The sequence below is a fragment of the Varroa destructor genome, unplaced genomic scaffold (assembly GCF_002443255.2).
Source record: "Varroa destructor unplaced genomic scaffold, Vdes_3.0 BEIS01000004.1, whole genome shotgun sequence".
NCBI classification, from domain to species: Eukaryota; Metazoa; Arthropoda; class Arachnida; order Mesostigmata; family Varroidae; genus Varroa; species Varroa destructor.
In genome coordinates this window covers 31,719,472-31,738,346 of record NW_019211457.1, presented here as the reverse complement: position 1 = coordinate 31,738,346, position 18,875 = coordinate 31,719,472, and the positions used below count along the sequence as shown (strand labels likewise).

At 41.8% G+C, this 18,875-nt stretch overlaps 1 protein-coding gene across 1 annotated transcript in view; it reads right to left on the bottom strand.

The window, feature by feature from the left end:
• Positions 1-899: 899 nt before the first annotated feature.
• Positions 900-18,875, bottom strand: part of LOC111249430 (uncharacterized) — a 33,277-nt gene continuing 15,301 nt past the window's right edge. The window contains exons 6-9 of the mRNA XM_086987529.1: positions 18,076-18,267; positions 10,903-11,161; positions 3,422-3,504; positions 900-2,973 (exon numbers count right to left, since the gene is read on the bottom strand). Coding sequence (XP_086843655.1) covers positions 2,885-2,973; positions 3,422-3,504; positions 10,903-11,111 — 381 coding nt within the window. The 5' untranslated portion in view covers positions 11,112-11,161; positions 18,076-18,267 and the 3' untranslated portion in view covers positions 900-2,884. The remainder of the gene's footprint in view (positions 2,974-3,421; positions 3,505-10,902; positions 11,162-18,075; positions 18,268-18,875) is intronic.

The following is an 18,875-nucleotide window of genomic DNA, read 5'->3' as shown; positions in this document are numbered from 1 at the left end:
ATTCGCTTGCTGTTAGCTCGTAAAGCGACACTTTCTCTGTGAAAATAATAGATAACTAAATAATAGAGATGATGGATTTTCTATTCTACAAAAACTGAGGACGGAGAAGCGTGTGAATAATTCCTTCGCCTTTTGACGTTATCATTGGACAAACGAAGAAAAGTACAAGCCTAAGAGCACCCGACGGCTTTTTAGCTTGTCCTAAAGACACTCGACCCTTCCGTCACTCCACACGTCCCCTGTAATATCGACCTACTTCCGTTGCCGTTCACTGAACAATCTGATAACAATGGCAGAGGATGAGTCTCATGATGTCGTAGGAAGACGCATGTAACTTCAGCTTTGTTCTACTTGGCGCTTCTCTGCATCGGTCGAATCTCCATTACTTAAGGTACCCGAACAATGCAGACAAAAATTGTCGGCAGTCTTGTCCTTGCCAGGTAAACTTTATGCTCATAACACACATTTTCCTTTGCTCCCGCTATGTAGCATGGTAACTCTTGATTCCTCAAAAAAAATAAAATTAAAAATATCATCTTTAAGTGTACGCCAACGACAATATATATATATTACTAATTACGGTAGATATCGTTAAATAAAGAAACGTAATACATTGAAGTAGTACGGCGCACCTTTTTGTGAACGGTGAACCCTTGTGTGTGAAGTCGGGTGACACTCTTAGCAGAATGCTTTCCTTACACAGGAGGTAGTATTACAATGACAATAGGTGGTTGAAATAATTCCCGTTCTAAACCAGAGCTATCGCGAAATGTTTGTTTTTACTCGTAATGTTTGGATAGAGACCACCTGCAAAAAGACTCAGATTCGATCGATCACGGAACTCGATTTGCGAGGTACCTGAAACTACTAATGTCATAATGTCTCATAGCGAACTAATAACTAGACAAGGATTCTAACAGAAACGGACGCTTTCAAATCGATTAGTTTTGGCGTAGCGATATCTGATATGTGGGTTGATTGGAACACTTAAATGTAAAGAAAAAAAAAGTTCCTTAAAGCTGATGGAGAAAACGGTGTAATGATGGCGATGTCAATAAGTCTGTTTGACCGTCCAACTTTTCTAGTAAAGTTAAAACTGTTATTAACGTACAAACGAACTAAAATGTAGTTGCCGCTTAAAGTTTTGCGGAATAACGCTAACAAGATTAGATAACTAACTTGTTTATTCATACAACTTGTGTGCTATGTGTCATTGGCGGAACTTTAGGCCACGAACCTTAGCCGTTTAATACGGTCATGTATTACAGGATAGATCTATAATGAACAGCCATCAGGTAATTCTTCTTTCACAGCAGACGAAATCTCTAAATTCAGCCATCGACGATATACTGATTTTGTTCGAATTGTACTTTTATATAGCACATTCCACGATTTCAGCACATAGTCATGGCTTGTTTTAGTAATAAAAAAAAAAATGTTTACGTGCATATACTCAACAAGCTGTAGGGTAGATACCGCCATACGTTGGCGAGGTCGGAAAAACACGGTACGAATATCGTGCGGACTAAAAACTTCATTAGTGCTCGCTAATCAGGCCGGTCAGAGAGCACATCGTGGACTGGTAAAGCTTATCTCATCCACCATCGTTTTCCCGCTATCTCGGTAGTTTATCCTTTACCAGAGCTATCGCGAAACCTACAAATGGACGCTATACAGCTGTTAGTAAAAGACCAAATGTTTAAAAGCAGTAACAGCCAAGTAAGCGAACAGAAAGTACCTTTACATTCGTCATGGCTAGATATGTATATATCTACCCGTGCAGCTTAGAACTAGGTGTATAGACGTCCGCAGAACTCAATAGACATGTGCGGACAAGAGAGTCATTTTCGTGTCGGTTCGCTCTGTTAAACAGCAAATTCAGATTAAAGGAAAAAATAGTTGAAGGGCGTTCACAAAACGGGTGTCCTTTTAAGCTAATTTACTCCACTCCTGCTTTTTCTTCCACACTATGTTTTGCTCCTGCCTCGTGACTTAGGTCTGGTGAAAACCTCTACTTCAGGACACAGGCTCAGCTGCTGCCGTCGTGGTTTGATTGGTGCAATAACATACCAGCACAGAGTGGTCATGCCGGATAAATCAAGAACTAATCATTATTTCTGTCGTCATTGTATAGTCAGAGCTGTAGAAAGTAGCGTATGTTCTCGATCCACTCGCGTGAACTAATAATCATTTTTTTATTTTACCATTTCAGACTCTGTGTCGAGGTACTACGCCTATTTTGTCACGCAGTATATTGTCGTTGGTGGGGTTCGAACCGTAGACTCCCGTTGGCTTTCTCAGCTAATGGTATAGCCACCTAAAGCATCGCGCACTATTACTAAATACTGCCGATCGTTAGCTATCGCTTAAATGCCGTACTTGTCGGCTACTTAATAATAGGTACACCATTATGATTTGGCGACTAAACGCGGTAATAACCAGCGCGTCCACGCTGGAACAAGTCATGCACTCCATCAGCGTGCCTCTAGCGTGAATCATATCCGGCGAAATTGGGTAGTACTCGTTTAGTTTGGGACTGCGGCGAACTGTCAACTGATGAACGCCGACGATCGCCGGGACCGAATTGTCGTCAGTTGTACGTAGTCTGGCGGTTACCATACGTCCAATGGCCAATGTTGTCTTTAAACAGTTTGTTGCTAATGCCTTTGCTGTTGTTAGGGTTCGCGACGACTGTCGTTTCTGTCGGTCGAGTTGTTTGAGTCGACAGCGTACAATGTCCGCCTGTGTGCTGATACATGGTACGGGCGGAGGGAGATCTTGGCTAGCAGTTAACGCGCTGCGATCTCGTGGGGTAATCTTAACAATTTGCATTGAGATTCTTATGTTGCTGACAGTGGTGTTGCTGCTGCTGCTGCTGCTGTTGCTAGGAACTCGTTTTCCAACGGCTGCTGTTGTCCTCTTTGGACGGGGGTCGGTCGTTCAGCTGTTCTCTATGGGAGATGCAACAGATACCTAGGAAAAGAGGAGAAGGATTTTGTGAGGTCACAATTGTGAGAACACCAGGATACAAAACGGGACTGATAGCGCGGGGGACAATTGTCCTACTTTTAGTGCTTGCTCGCAAAGGTAGCAGCTAACGGTCTGTGGCGTTATTTGTATAGAGTAGATTATTGGAGTTGTGGAAATTTTCGCAATTCTCGTATTATCTTGTATTCATATTTTCAAATGAAAAACAAGTTCAGCTAAGACGAAATATGCATGTAGCTCTTGTTTATTAATGGCCATATTTGTATTATTGTCTTTGCTCGCAAAGAGCGTCAGGTATACGTTGGACTGGGTCGATTAACTCACCCCCTATAGTCGAACCTTTGAAACAAACCCGGCGAGGCTGCGAACTCCGACGAGAATTTAACTGAAAGTTAGCTGATTCAATACTTAAAAGTCTTGCCTTTTGCCTTACCGTTGTCCCGATACGATAGAGTGCCTTTCCTCGAAAGCTCTAATAGAATGATGAAATCTCTTGAGCTTCTCTGCTTACGGGTCCTGAGAAAAAGGAAAGTCAAATTGAAAAAAGAAACCACTGAAGCGTGCGCCTTTGCATGTGATAAAATCTCTATGACATTTTAAATAGAAATTTTTAGCCCAAAAGCAGAGTCCGGCGCAGTATTTCAGTTAGCCTATCTTCATCAGCATTCAGCTACGGATAATGATGGAAGGAGTGCAACCACGCGTACAAACAGCCGAAATGAGACTTCTGGGATAACAGTTGGCCTTCTATAGAGCTCTACAATTCTAAAAAGAAGAAAACTTGAGATGCAAAAAAAGAGCCTGAGATGAAACCGCACGAGATGAAAATATGGCTTGCTCTACAGTGTCAGACCCATCGGAAATGCATGGTATAGGCAAGATGACTATCGCAGGCCTTTAATTCGGTTAGGGTAGGCCAACCAAAATTTGCCACAGTTGTAATCAGGACATCATTGAAGACTGCTACTGAGCAAACTTAAAGTTTAACTAGGATTAGGGTGAAATGTCCTGTATGTTAGACATAGTATAATGAAATTATACGATATCGTATGGGAAGTAATAGTAAATTGTGGCAGTTTGATTAGGCGTAAAATAGCCTACTTAACCGGGGTCACTAGGCCCTAACATATGGGAAAATCGTTAACCACGTGTCCATTTCCGTAAGCGAACGCCGCCTATAAAAGTCCTTATTTATGTAGCAACATTGCGATACTGCTGCCTCTAAACAACGACAAATCTAAGCAAACAACGGCTAGCTATGCGACAATTGCGCCCCATACAATCTCTGCTGTAAAATATTGTTCTCGATGAAGATAGCTGAAGAATTTTATTAATAAACAATTACTAATTGTTCAATAATCCTGTGAATGTCAAACTTATTCTTGGAGCTTTGAGCAGTTTCAATGATTGCCTATTAGAAGCGGATATATAAACCTGGTATTAAAACAACGTTCTGTGCTCATTACCTACTATTGTAATCGTTTTCAAGTGTGTAGTGCTCTGTGCCGATGTGTGTGTGTACCTTGTTTTTTTTTTTTTAATCAAAAAATGTCAAAACTTGCGTCCACGCGCAAATCAAGTTTGACGTAAGCCTTTTGTAGTTTCGAATGTCAAAAGTTGAAGTTCGCTCCAAAGACGCACAGTAATAACAGCCCATGTTCCGTTTGTCTTTGATGTTCTCGGCGGCGATCAAGTTTCATTTCCTCGATCAACGCCGCGTTTCGAAGAGATGAGGTCTTGTAATCATAGTGTCATAAGAATTTTTTTCTGGAAGCGAAAATAAGGCCTCCAGTCTGCTGCGCAATGGCCACAAAAGGACCAACATGCTCAGATAAACGTCAAGACACTGTATAGGAGATCTTGATATTACTATTTATATGGGATCGTTTCCCAAGACTGCGTCTAGCATGCGTTGACTAGGTAGAATCCAACTCTGCGATTAGGTATTAACAGCACATATGATCCTTCAGGACTGAACTGGGTTGGCTCTCTGGCGTATCTATCGTAAATGCGATTGTACATTGTGTCTTTTATTGTTTCGGAAATATAGCTCGAATAGAAATAATGGATGGGAGCGCTGTCGTCAAATCTGACAGTCACTCAGATGGTTTTATTTGGGGCCAGAATGATAAGAAATATTTGTAAAATATTCTTTAAATTAGCTGACAGACCTGTCAAGTTTACGGACTAAGCTCCCAAAGGGAATTGAAGGTCAGAGGTTTAAGCTTTGTGCAAACAAAGAGTCAGGTTTCTTAGAGGCATAGTTTGTGCTTGATTTCTACAGATTTTATTGCATCGTGGTGGCGTATTTTGGTAGTGCGTCTATGTAATAGTATTTTATATTCGTTTCTTTCTTTTTTGTCAAAATCGGAAGCTTCTCACGACGCACATAAGGTAATAACTTTCACAGTTGATAGGTTGCACATCCAACATCCTTTTTGGGCATACGAACTTTTTTGCGCATAATTTAACATCTGTATGTTACAGCTGGCACCTATATGTTCAATGGAATAGCCGGCAAACGCCATAGGTAAACATTTATAAAAATGTACGAATGCTATTTACCTAAAGCTTATGCTATTCAGCTCATTCAACTCCTGTTGCAGTAGCCAGAATACCCTATTTTAATTGATACTCTTCTAAAAAATGAACAAATCCTATTTTTTACATTTGCTATAATTACTTCATTTGCGTAACTTTACAAAATTTATTTTGTCATTTTACCAAATTGTACCTTTTCACAGAACTCGACAACGACCATCTTATCCAAGAACTCCACATTCTCTTATAACCTTTTTTCTCAAGCCACTATCTTCCCAGAACCTAATAAGCCACATCAGTTATTCATTTCAATTCAATTTCAGTTATTTTCTTCTAGGCACTACTTTGTCGTCCTGGCGTGATTAAATATTGCAAACCCATTTAATCGCTTCTTGATCACGCCAACCCATTTCCCTTGGACGTCTGTTATATTGTATTATATTGTCCACCCCCCTGTGTGCTTCTCGAGTAAGAGTTCGTTGCCCTGCTTGAAGAACGTAGTCGTTACACTGGATAATTACGCCTATAGTACAGCCCACGTGTTCTTCACAGTGCGTTTGTGCAGTATGTCCACCCACGCACGACCATAGTGACTGGAGCTGCCTGCTTGTCTGTTTATCTAGCATACTCTGCCCTCGCTATCCCACTCTTGCCCCAGTATCCCACCTTACTCCTTAGCCCCCATCGTTTGTCCCACCTACTGCTTCCATTCTGGCGTGCTTTCATCATGCCAGTCCAACACTACTATATCAAGCACGGCTTCTTCATTCTCTCCAGCGCTTATTGAGCCTAATCTATTGCTATTGCCAGTGGTACCCCCTCTTGACTGCTTCATCGCAAGCAATTAATCCGCCACCAGTTGTATTCAATAGTGGAAGGCGAGATCGAGGCGGGAAGACGAGGCAATTGCTGTTTGTCACTGGCTTTTGTGGTAATTGTGAGCGGCCGGCCGGCCGGCTTTTTTTCTACCGTTAGAATGGTTACGGTAAAAGCAGCGGCCTGCTTTGTCTGTTTGTCGTTTCTATCGGCCACCACAAACTATTACCACCCGATGCTTGTCGCTTTCGCTTTGCCACGACCGCGCTCAGGCTGCGTTCGATTAGTCTACGCCTTACTAAGGGCCGTAGGATAGCCTGCGAGGTGGCTTTTCGTTAGCTACAGCTAGGTCCGGTCCGTCATCGTTTCCTCCAAAGCCTGTCTATTCTAGTATCTCTGCCTGACTGCCCGCCCGTCACTGATGTCCTCTCTGGAAGCTTTTCGCTTATTTCAATGCGCCTAACCCTGCGTTGTTGTGTTCTTCAATACAGATATAATACCACACGCTTTGACACTTTGGCAGACAGACTAAACGCTAATGCGCGAAGACCCATGTTTCACTCACTCAGGAAATGTTAATAACAAGAGCATAGGAAAAAGATCGATGAGATACAATGGAACAGAAGTGCTTCGCGCGAATGTATCTCCCGCAGGGACAGAGAGCATATGGAAATATAGTAATTCAATACTGTGGTACCGCTGAAACGATCTACACTCGGCCTACACAGATGCACAGTTATGTGCTGTGAGGCGGTCCTGTTTAGGCAGAAGCAAATAGGCGACGACACGAACGAGCAGACAACGACAGCGAACTTTATCTGCGCATGTAGCATGTATAGTTCCACCTCTGGCATTTCCAACCCATGTGACGGGTATGTGAAGGACTGGCTTGTGTGGCAGGTTGCCATAGTTAGAGATGGTGAATTTCCTCCTGTAGTAGTTGCTGCTGAGACTTGTACGCTATGTTCGGGTTGTCTTTCGATGCATTATGGAATGTCGAATTAGATCTAATCTTTAGCACTGCTGTTCATTCTCTTTCCATACGTCTCTCTTCCTTTTTGTTGCAATCTACTCTAGTCACTCTTAGGCATTGCCTCAAGCGTCCGGAGTCATCCAGGGGCAGTCCCTCCGCGAGGGATGCAAGGACCGGGGCGACCCGCTGCCGTCAAAGCCCACCCCACCAGGAGGCAGACAATTGTCCGTTGGCTTCGCTGGTTCCTTTGTTCGGCGCAGGCTGTAACGTTCTATTTCGCCTTTCGTCATGCGAGACCTCCTGTCGTCTTGGTGGTGGTGACGATAGCTGAAGCAGTGGATAAGCTTTGCCCTCCTGACTAATGGAGTGTGGAAGCTAGACAACGGCGAAAACCGTAGCAACAGTAGGTGAAAGCCGCCCTAAGACAGCGGACGTAAGGCAGAAGTACATTGGGTGGACAGAGGAGAGGTCGGGCGACGATTGTGAGCTCTACCTAGCGGCAGTAGCTAACTCGATCAGAATTCGAGGAAGACAAAGGAAAGCAGTGCAGAGGACTCAAAAGGTGCGAGGTGGCATGATCAACGAAGCGAAAGATAGAAGTATGTTAGAAGTTGTCGAACGAAGAAAGAAACATTGAATGCTTTCTGTACTGCTCACATATCTGTTCGTGCTGTAAACGCACCTGTCCTGATTTTAGTGTTTCACTCGAAAGAGTGTTGACTTTCGATATAGTGGTAACCTCTTCATCGACTGCCGGCCCAAATATCACCTTTACTTGAATTTCTGCTCGTGGTTCGACAGAAGGGAACAAATCTGCTAGGTCCCACTTTTGCCTACAAGGGGGCTGCATCTGCAACTGTGCAAGCTGCTGGTTGGACGTCCCTGTAAGAGTACCTCGGAGCTTCGTTCACAGATCAAGCCAACTTTTTGACGAGAGCCGAATGCGGCCAAACAATCTTAGCGCCTTGAATTGTTCTTTCGGTGTTTTCACGGCTGTTCTTCCCTTTTTTGGGAGAGAATTTCCACTGCGATCACGGCAGCAGCAGTAGCAATTATGGGGTTGTCTGTTTGGAAGAACATCACAGTCCTAGCGATGCTTTTCGCCTATATAAAGCAGCCAACGAGTGTGACGGCCCCTTGTGTCCTGGGCGACGATGATACCAGTGCCCTAGATTGTATATTGAAAAACTCTAACGGCCTTAACAACTAACGACGGTCAACATATTTACTACATCTTTACTTAATGTTTTCACCTGATGAAACGAGTCCGAACTACATGGCGGATGCTCATATGGTGTATTGCTATATAGACGAGCGCTTACAGTTTGAATCAAGGGAGATAAGCCATTTCCAAGGTAGTAAATCGATAAATTTTGGTTTGATTTCTTTCTCGGTAGTTCTAACGGGCACGGATAAATTTTGCGGAGAAAAAACCCGCACAGCCAAAAAAGGGAGTTTCTATTTGTGCCCACAATAGGTCGGCAATTTCATTATGCGAACCTGACCGACTGATGTCAAAAATCAAAAATTATTTTTGTATGTTTTATATTGAATACGATAGTTAAGGATAAATTTTCAACTCATTTCTGCGCAATGTATTATAGAGTGTGATGCATAGGGTAAGTTGATTGTTTTGAATATTTGCGTTAGTTCCTTTCTGTAATGGATAAATGCATGGCCTTTAACTAACGCCATTAACGCAAGCAACTACAAACGAATTATCACCGTAACTTTCAAAAGCTCCCGGGAATTTTCGGTCCTTTGAATCCGTACGTACAGCGAGACTTAACGATGGTCCTATCGTAATATAGTACTGCTAATTAATGCAGCAATGCCATAAGGAACATGTCGAGCGGAATCAGCCCTGTAATTTCCACAGTGAGTAAGTGAGCTTTTTGGATTCTCGCCTGGCCTGAACACGAAAGTCAAGCTAGATATTTAAGGAATACTTGTTACTTCTGCGAATCAAACGCATTGTATGTCATAATTATATGGATTTTATGAAATTTCGCAGCCCAACACAGAAGAAGGGAATGAGCAATAATACATTTATGACATCGTGATACTCAAGCGATCGTCCTAATCGAATAAGGCCGAGATTCATTAATGAATGTCAAGACACGCTACTATGTACTACATCATCAAACTCAGAAATAATGTCATAAACTGACCGTCGCTACAAAGAGATGTAAAAAAAAGCTTAAAGACAGTCTAAGCTAGCTGCTAATTTGGCAATCAAAGCAGATCCGAACTAACAACAAAGCCAAAAGCACATACCGGCACGATATCAACGTACAGCGGATTGTACGGGACCGGATGAACTCGACTCCGGATGCCGGCCAATAACGAAAAAGCCGAAATCAGTCTTTCCTTATTTAGTCATTGCTGGCTGTCAACATTTCAGTGGTGTCGATGTTTCGTCCATCGTGTATCTCTTAGGTAATTGTAGTAACAAACTCATACTCTTAGCCGAGCGAGAATTTATATGTACGTAACAACTGGAGAGTCTTCAATTCGCATCTGTTAACGTGGCGGTAAATACGTTGCAACAAACAGCTTCGGTAATGAGATCACTCTTATACCATTCCCGAGCGTACTAACTAACCGGGTGTTAATCAATGAGACCAAACAGTCATAAGTTCAAGTGACCACAATCGTAGCTATTGGATTCTATAAATATAGTATTATATAATTTATCGAAATGATATTGGTCGACTCTGCCAATGTGTTGCAGAATTAAGTGCTACCATGTATGTATATACTTATATATATAAGTATTCCGAAAGTAACGCTAGCGACCAAATTGAAATTAAATCTCTGTGAAAAATTCATTTTATGCTAAACGTATTCTATAGAGGTATTCTCCCATTGTGACCTGATGAACAATGGCCTTGTTAATCAGCTTTGTCAACAACGGCTGAGAAGTACCCGAATGGAAAGTTAACTTAACTTTCAAATTCTACCTAGAAGTGTAGGATCGCGAGATAATTGCTATAACCATAACGGGATATCGAGCACTGGAAGCATTTTTTATTTGGAAATTTGTCAAGTGGCTCAAAAATGGGCCGTGTATATATAATACAGTAACACAGAAACTATGCATGCTGTAATAATTATTCTATTATTACTATTCCATTTCTCAAGATGCTAAAACAGAGCTAATGGTAAAGGAATTTTTTGTTAATCTTCGTCGAAGACCTTAAAACTAGCCTAATTCACTTGCTCACAATATGTGCCCTTGACTACGAAATTGAATGCGTACACCTTGTTCTAGACAGCGGGATTTATATATGTATATATATATATATATATATATATATATATATATATATATATATTTAAAGTGGTAATTAAGGAACTAGAAATCTGGAAATTTATTTGAAACGTAATCGGTTCAATCACGGGACCCGTCGCTCATTTCTATACAAATACCATAAATAACGACTGGTCGGATGACGCAGGTGCAACATCTTTGCGTGGAAACACTCCGATAGATCATAGCCTTTTTAAAATCTCACTAAACTTTTACCACATATTACAAGCTCGAAATATGCTATCAAAAACATAATTTCTGTATCACATACTCAGGCATCTCCCACTTTGTCTGTGTTGACTGTTCACTGAAGAAACGTCCCCTATGACATTCAATACGCTCGACGCCGTCCTGCTTGTAAGTATCCGCGCTCTTGATCGCAGGTCGAAATGCTTGGTCCAAGATCTGGCGGCCTTTGTTGGCGGTTGTCGAAAACGAGCATGCACTGGATTTCGATTCGGATAAAGAGACCATAACCATTTATCCGACGGGTCTCGTTGAATTTACTCGGCAGGTAAAAAATGACCTTGCTTGAGTGGTTCCCGTTCGATAATCCCATTTGCCAGGTGATAATTATCGCATCGGGTTGGAACGAGAACGGTTAGGAACGGGAATAAGTTTAGTTTAAGTCTAGGGACTATAATTACTTCATTTTACTGATTATTATTACTGCAACGCAGCTGGCCGGTAACCGGAAACGTGGCCCATGGAATCTGGGTGTAGACATCGAAAGGTAATAGCTGTGTTCTTGTAGATCGGAGGAGACCCAATCCTCAAGGATAGGTTAATATTGGGTTTAGTTACGGTTTAAGCGGTGCAGATTTAGTGACATAAGTGAAACCCAAAGTTTAAAGCGTAATAGGAGTCATTCCATAGGAGATTTCGATGCCAGGGCTGGTTTAATACATTGTCCTTAGCTGTCGCTAAATCCGGTCTGTGAAAATCGATTCTACATGCTGCATACATGAGACATCAGGAAGTTTTCGTACAGTGAGTATCTACGTCCTTTTGAGGGACCAACGCCACGTTTACCATCAGATAGTGTTCAGGTTAACGATTTTTCTCAAAGCGAACAGATCCAACTACTCCGAAATCAAGCACTAAATTCAGTTAAAAATTACAAGAATAGTGCGTTAAACTGACAGTAGCGTTTCGCAATTTCCGGTATTATTGTATTTTTAGACTTAAATTTAACCCATTTTGTGGAAATTGACGTATCAGACCTTTTGCGTATCTACTACTATTCGATTTGATATGATAGACGTCATCCCGATCTCCCAGAACAGGGCACATTCAGCTATACCGGTCTACATTTGAGTTTTGTTTCAGTGACGAACTATAAGCTATAGCTTCAAATACGATTCTGCTGAGTACGTCTACAAACAACCAAATAGCATATTCATTCAATGCCATTGTGATAAAAGCTGAACAAGTTGGTCCGTTGAAAATCGCGCACGGTTATTCGAAAACCTCGTTTTCGAAATTTATCTATAAATATCAGTGGTTGCACAATCGTTTTTGTACGCATTCTGTATACCGAATACTTGAGACATAGTCCACGATGGAGCATTTAGAGTAACTTTCCGCATATGACTCCAAAGGGGTCTCACTGTAGTAAATAACTGGATTGTCGGATGAGTGTGGACGCTTTCAACGCTATAGGCATATCAAATTGGGGTTTTCTGTATTATTGTTAAACTGCAACTCGTCTGCTTGCATCATATCATTTCGTTCAATATCGAAAGCTTCCATATGTCGAAACCTTTTAAAGTATAGCGTATAGATATAACAGTTTCAAAAGAGGTCCAAGTTTCGCGGTGAGTAGCAATGTAACCTTTACTGAACGTAACTTCGATCATAACAATTGAGCCATTCTAAAAAATGGGTCAATTGGTTTCCTAGAACTTCTCAAATATTGCCACTACTCTCTGGGTGAATTTTAGAAATTTTAAAATAAAATTTACAAGCAACAGAACCAATCGGGGTAGATATTCTTTACTTAATTTCGATACCGAAATGCGCCACCCTTTGTGTTTTTCATAGCGAACCGTCTACAGCTTCCCACAAATCGTTTTTGAACTGCAAATGCAAGGAAGCGAATTTTCTTATCATTGTAAGATGTTTCGAAAATAACATGGATTTTTTTTATATTTGTAAACAACAATTTTGTACAATCGAACTTAGTCTACGCACCCGAACGTCAATCAAAGTTAATAATATTAACGTACAATGTCTTCACATTGTACGTTAATATTATTAACTTAAAAAAGCTGACTAGTTCCGAAAGAACAAGGGTCTTCAGATTCTTAAATTTCATATTCCCCTCTGTCACGTATTCTAGAAATGGCTTTTCTAACGTAAATTATGCCTTTACCCAATTCTATTCACGATGCAAGCTCCCCTATATCTAACATTTATAATTCACATATATATGTTTTCGTTCGACTCGTTCAACTTCAGTGGATAGACGCAACGCGGAGCGTGACCAATAGCCAGACTGTGCTCGTTAATGCTTATCCGCGGCGGTCAACGCTCATTACATGTTCGCCTAAAGAGATAGACCTACAACTCGGGGTGCCTCAAGGTCGTTCATTCTGTTGTCGCCCTAGAATCTTGCCGATCCATAGTCCTTTTCACGTACTTGCAAACCCCTCAACCCCAGGGCTGGCTGCACCAATGCGTTCGATTTTTCGTATTCGACTAGCAGTACACAGGCATATTTATATTTCGTATAGACCGCCCTTCCAGCTGGTCCGACACCGCTTTTGGTCGGCGCCGCTTCTGCTGCTGCCCACTATAATAGAGAGGGTTCGTTCTGTCAAGAAAGCCATTCAACTGTATACGTAGCGGTGAGGTATGCTATACCCTGTACAGGCCACGTCGGGCCTATCCCAGCGTGTGATTTAATCGCCCTGAGGCAGTCGTAAACGGGCGCTCATGGTAGTTATGCAGGCGAGACAAGGGGGAGGGCAACCGCAATTAGGTGGACGCCAATCCAGCTCAGGACAAACGAGTCGTGTAGGCCTTTAGCACTGCGGTGCCGGTATGCGAAAATGTCAATTCGTCCTCTCAGCCGGCTTGGAGCGAGAATCTGTCGCCTTATTCGATCGCCTGCTGGTTTGTCTTGATCGTTCTTCCACTGCGACAACTGCCGCTTTCTCTGGTTCGCAGTACATCTCGTTTCTTTGCCCCATGTACCTTGTCATTTTTTTTCTTTCGCTTGACTTTTTTTTTGCACTTTCACCATCTGCCCGTTCTCATCTAATGAAGAGATACCAAATGCGTGCCGCTGCTCGATCTTTGATCCGCTCATCGACTGAGACGTGGTTAAGTGTCTAATGCCGGCAGATATCGACTAAGGATCCTTGCGGCAACGGTGCAGATGGAGGACGGTAGCATTGCCTCTAACGATACTAACGTGTATGCTAGTAATAATAATAATAAAAATGATCGAAACAGTTATAGGAGAAGCAGCGGAAACGATACGAGGGGACTGTTCCATTGCAATACGTTATCGCTGTCGTTGATGCTGTTCCAGATGCTGACATCCTCGCTGTTATTTTAATTTCTGTTGTTGCTGATGTTGTCCGTTCTGTCTTCGTAACTTTCTACAGAGAGTAGTGCTATTTACTCGTGAACGGACCGTCTACTGGGTGACCATGTACATCCCTAGCTTTGTTATGGTCACGTCTTCATTTATGACGCTCTGGCTTTCAGTCAAGGCGACACCGCCTAGGGCAATGATCGGTACTATGTCCCCACATACATGCATACGCAGTTGAACATGCAATCGACACATCGCTTGCCCTTAGCAATACACACACATATATTTAATGTTATTTTTTCTGATACTAACTATAAATATGACTCCTTTGATATTAGAAGCGATATAACATCCTAAATCCAACAAAATCTTTTGACTTTCAAGGTCTCGTGTTGCTTTTATGATCACGGTTTAATGTGTTCATTTATGAAATGACAACTTCCCCGCTCGGAACAAGCTGTTCGAGAATACTCTCCTGGCCCATAACGGAGGTCAGAACACAGCAGCTCGACCGTTGGACGTAAATATGTTACTGTTATGTTACCGCACAGTATAAAATACATTAGCATAAGATTGGTATAAAAATCCAGATATATCCAGCAAAACCGCTTTCAGCACTCGGCGTCGAGTAAAGATTGTTTACCTATTACCGAAGTAATGCGTAGAGCGGTGCCAATAAATTTGTAATAGCGTATTATAGTAGGTAATGGCGCCCTATACCCAGCGTTGAATCCTACGCCGTTTGAAAATCTCAAAGTCACTTGCTATACTTCTTTTTATCCTGTCACTAGGCAAATCGGCTGCTCTAAAGCTTTATGTAAGACGTAAATGGAAAAACAAAGGTAGGCGGTGAGTACCCCTACGAGCTTTCCCTATTTAAATGGGCGGGCCTAATATTTAGCAGCACTGACAATAAAGACAATCGCGAACACGCTAATCTGGCACTGTTCCTCGCGGTTCGACATGTCTTAAATGCCCCATTCGTTAGATCGGGAACATCAGAGGTTCCACACAGTTACATCTAACAGTAAGCTCGAAAATTGCGCTCCGTTCTTTTATCAGCTAGATTGTTGAAATTCTCACGGGTACACAACTAATATGACCCAAATCATGTTGAACCCGTTTAACTGTTTAGCGGTGCGGTCTGGCAAAATCGATTTGGGCCAGTGCCTAAACCTATGTCTGACGTACGACGAATTTTCAGGCATAAATTAGCGATATTTACTTAAACGTCATCTTCTACGCTAAAAGTCTCTGAGAATATCTTTTCGCGTCGTGTTAGATTCTCAATTCGGGAACTGCTGCGTGGTGGCACATATCCAAAATACGAAAAAAGAACAAAAATACATTGAACTACGACTTTTATAAAACTACGTAAAAAAATGACAGGCACAGAAATAAGGAAAATATTTTTCTTCGGATATTGAGACTGACTGAATCAGAAAATATCTGACGCGATTGCACCTACATTTACGCTTTGCAACAATCTTGAACCGTCTTATGAAAATCTGATACGCCTTTCCTTCTTTTTTTCCTATCGAACTTTTGCATAAGACAATACAACAGCTATGCTTTTCGTATATGAATATGTACACTTTGCCATAAGCTTCTTGCAGGCCCAGGCTATACGGCATTTAGCGTATGTGGACAGAGAGGTTTATTGGATACAAAGAAACGATTCATTGAAGTTAACAACAACGGAAAGTCTTCGAGATTGCAAGTTTACAAGCGGCTTATACACGACGCATACTTGTCGACACGCACCGATATAAGACATGGACATCGAGTTGTTCATCAACAGTATTCATTGGACGAAAAACGGGCTAGTTTAGCGTTTAAAAGTTACTTCCATTGGTACCGCGGAAAGAATACACATACATTGACGTAAGCATATACTCTCGTGTATACAGTACGTTTTTTGAAAAATGTCATGTATCGGCTTATGGTGGCGTTTCCCAGTTTCCTGAACCATTTCAGCCTATTTGATCTCCTCATTTATTATCCTGTCTCTTTAAACGTATAGGACAAATCATCTGTCCGTTTGTTGTACACGTAATCGTAGGATCGATTGTAGTGGTTGGTTGTTTTCCCCACAAGATTAAAAGCCGTGTTTTTCGCTGGACATTTCAGGCACGACGACCCGTTTTGATTTTCTCTCGAACGCGAGCTCGTTTCCCCAAAACCTACCCGCTACTTCGAACCTGATCGCACTGCACATCTGGGACTGGGTCTCTATAATTTTTATCTATATCGGTTTGCTCGAGTTCATTTTCGTCAATCACCTCGGTCGGCATCCACGTACTAGCGAGGAGGCTGATGCACGATATCTCGAACGAGCGTTGCGGCGGCCCAGTATCAGAGTCTGGGAACGATTCTGTTTCTATTTCCGGAAGCCGAACAGGTAAATTGAATTGGCCACGTCGCGCTTCCTCTACTTTCCTACTGCAAGTTTGTGCCTATTCCATTAACAGCAGTGCTACACGACGTATCCAGACGGTAAGATGCCAGCCGCCGTTGTTTGATATTATTTAAATTCACAGTAATCATTAGAAATACGATGCCACACGAGAGTCGAAGAACAGCGTATTAGATTGCAGCTGGCTCGTATAGCTTTGTTTTTAGTAGAAATGAAACATGAACGTCGTAGGGAAACAAAGCAGGTTCGAGCCACCCAATGTCGCTCGCCTAGCGAAAATTGTGAGTACTGTCACTATATATATGCTTTGTATAGGAACTAATTTCGAAACATGTGAGTTAAGCGGACAATGAAGCTGATTTCTACTGCACTTTCGGCCCTGATACCCAGTAGCCTCATACCGATAGTCTCATCCGAAGTTCTCCTTTCACAGTAGGTTACCTCCTTTCGACCAGCTAGGCATTTTCTATCTACTTCAACGCTGCATATATACTGTAACTTGCTTTTCTGTGTATGGCCATCGTGGGATATATGTTCATCATTCGCGGATGAACGTATCGGTTTGCGCCAACAGCAATAACAAGATGCAATAGCCATGCATGAATAGAATGAATGATCCCGATATGACACTGATAGTATATCACTTGATTATGGAGTAATAATAGCGGCTGTTACAGAAAAAAAAAAAAAGATTGAACAATAAACCGGTATCGGAGCGACATCAACGGTAAAATTGACGAGGAGCAGGCTAATAATACGAGAGGAAAGCTTCTGGAGCTAAAATGAACGATAGGACGATCTATATTTAACCAACTGTTCCATTCGTATCCCGTACAGGATTTCGTACCCTAGATAACAAATAGCACGAGAACCAATAATAACTTAATTTATTATTAAGTTCGTTTACTTTTATTCCTATCGCTGTCGCGTGGTTATGGCAAAGTTTATCGTACGAGCGGTCACCGTTCGTGAATGTTTCAAATTTACGATGACCTAGTTCATGGTTATAATTAGCTCTATTGAGAAATACTTGCTACACTCGAGTGTCAAGCTAATGACAAAAACTGTGATGTAATAATGAGCGAATGCTCAATTCAGAAACCATGCCCATAATGTTGCATCATCGCCAATTTCTAGATAACGGTAGACGAGCAGATATAAGCTGTTTCTAGTACGCGTTAATTTTTCTTCGTGAGATGAAAGATTCTTATGACAAAGCTTATAAAATGTTGAGATTAGGGTGTTCTTAAATCGCACAACCTAATTCTTGCGGTACAACACTTTAGAAAGGTCGGCATATTTTTGTGTCATGTGGCATCGTACATGTGCAGTTATGGTTTGCAGACAGCTGAAAGGTCTTGCGTACGCTAAAGGTATTGACCATGGCCTGGTAATGACCATTTAGAATCTATCATGGACGAGAGCGAGACGAAACTCACGTCGCTTAAAAATCACTATGTGATGAATTGGTGATCGTCACTCACCTGATTTGGAAAAGCCGTAGAATCTCTGCTGAGAATCGAACACCGCGCCTCATGCTTGTAAACCCGTTACAAAGACAGTTTGAGATGTAGAACTTCTAATTGACTCGAGATCCACTAAACGTTGTGATCAATATTGACGCTAGAAACGGAAGGGACGAAGGGCGTTTCCGGCCTGAGTTAACACCTGCCGAACTAGTAGCTTTCTCTGGTCAACAATAGCCTCTGTCATTTTTCTCTTATTTAAATAATTATATTATTATTATTATAGTAGTTTCTTTTTGTGGCGTTTTTTTCTATCAATAATTGTCTTTTTTCTGTTTGCTATTGTCTTCGAGAATGAATGAATGAATGAATGAATTTAGTTTTTATTTTTTGCTGCATTTATTTCGAAGGCAAACGTCACGGGGCGAACACGACCACAGGAGCCCATCACATTTGGTGCGAGAACACACAAGCAGAAATATTCAATTGCACGAAATACTCGCAACGGAGGACTGAGATTATTACTGCTGTTGTCGCTATAAGAATACCAATACCAGTATATGGCCAATATTCCGTAGAGTTCCATATCATATCTTTCTCCGTGTATCGAACATGCCGGCTGAGAAAATAGCCGAGATCAAGGATTGATTGATTGGCCCAACCTATCCTTTCTAAAACGTTTTGTCGGCTTTTTCATAAAAGCCTATTGAAATGGAGTGTTCGACGCTCTGAACAGAGGGGCGTGGTCGGTAAATTCAATCTCTTTTCTTTTCACAAGTACATTCGAAGTAATAGCGTGTGCTATTTCTAGCTAGGTA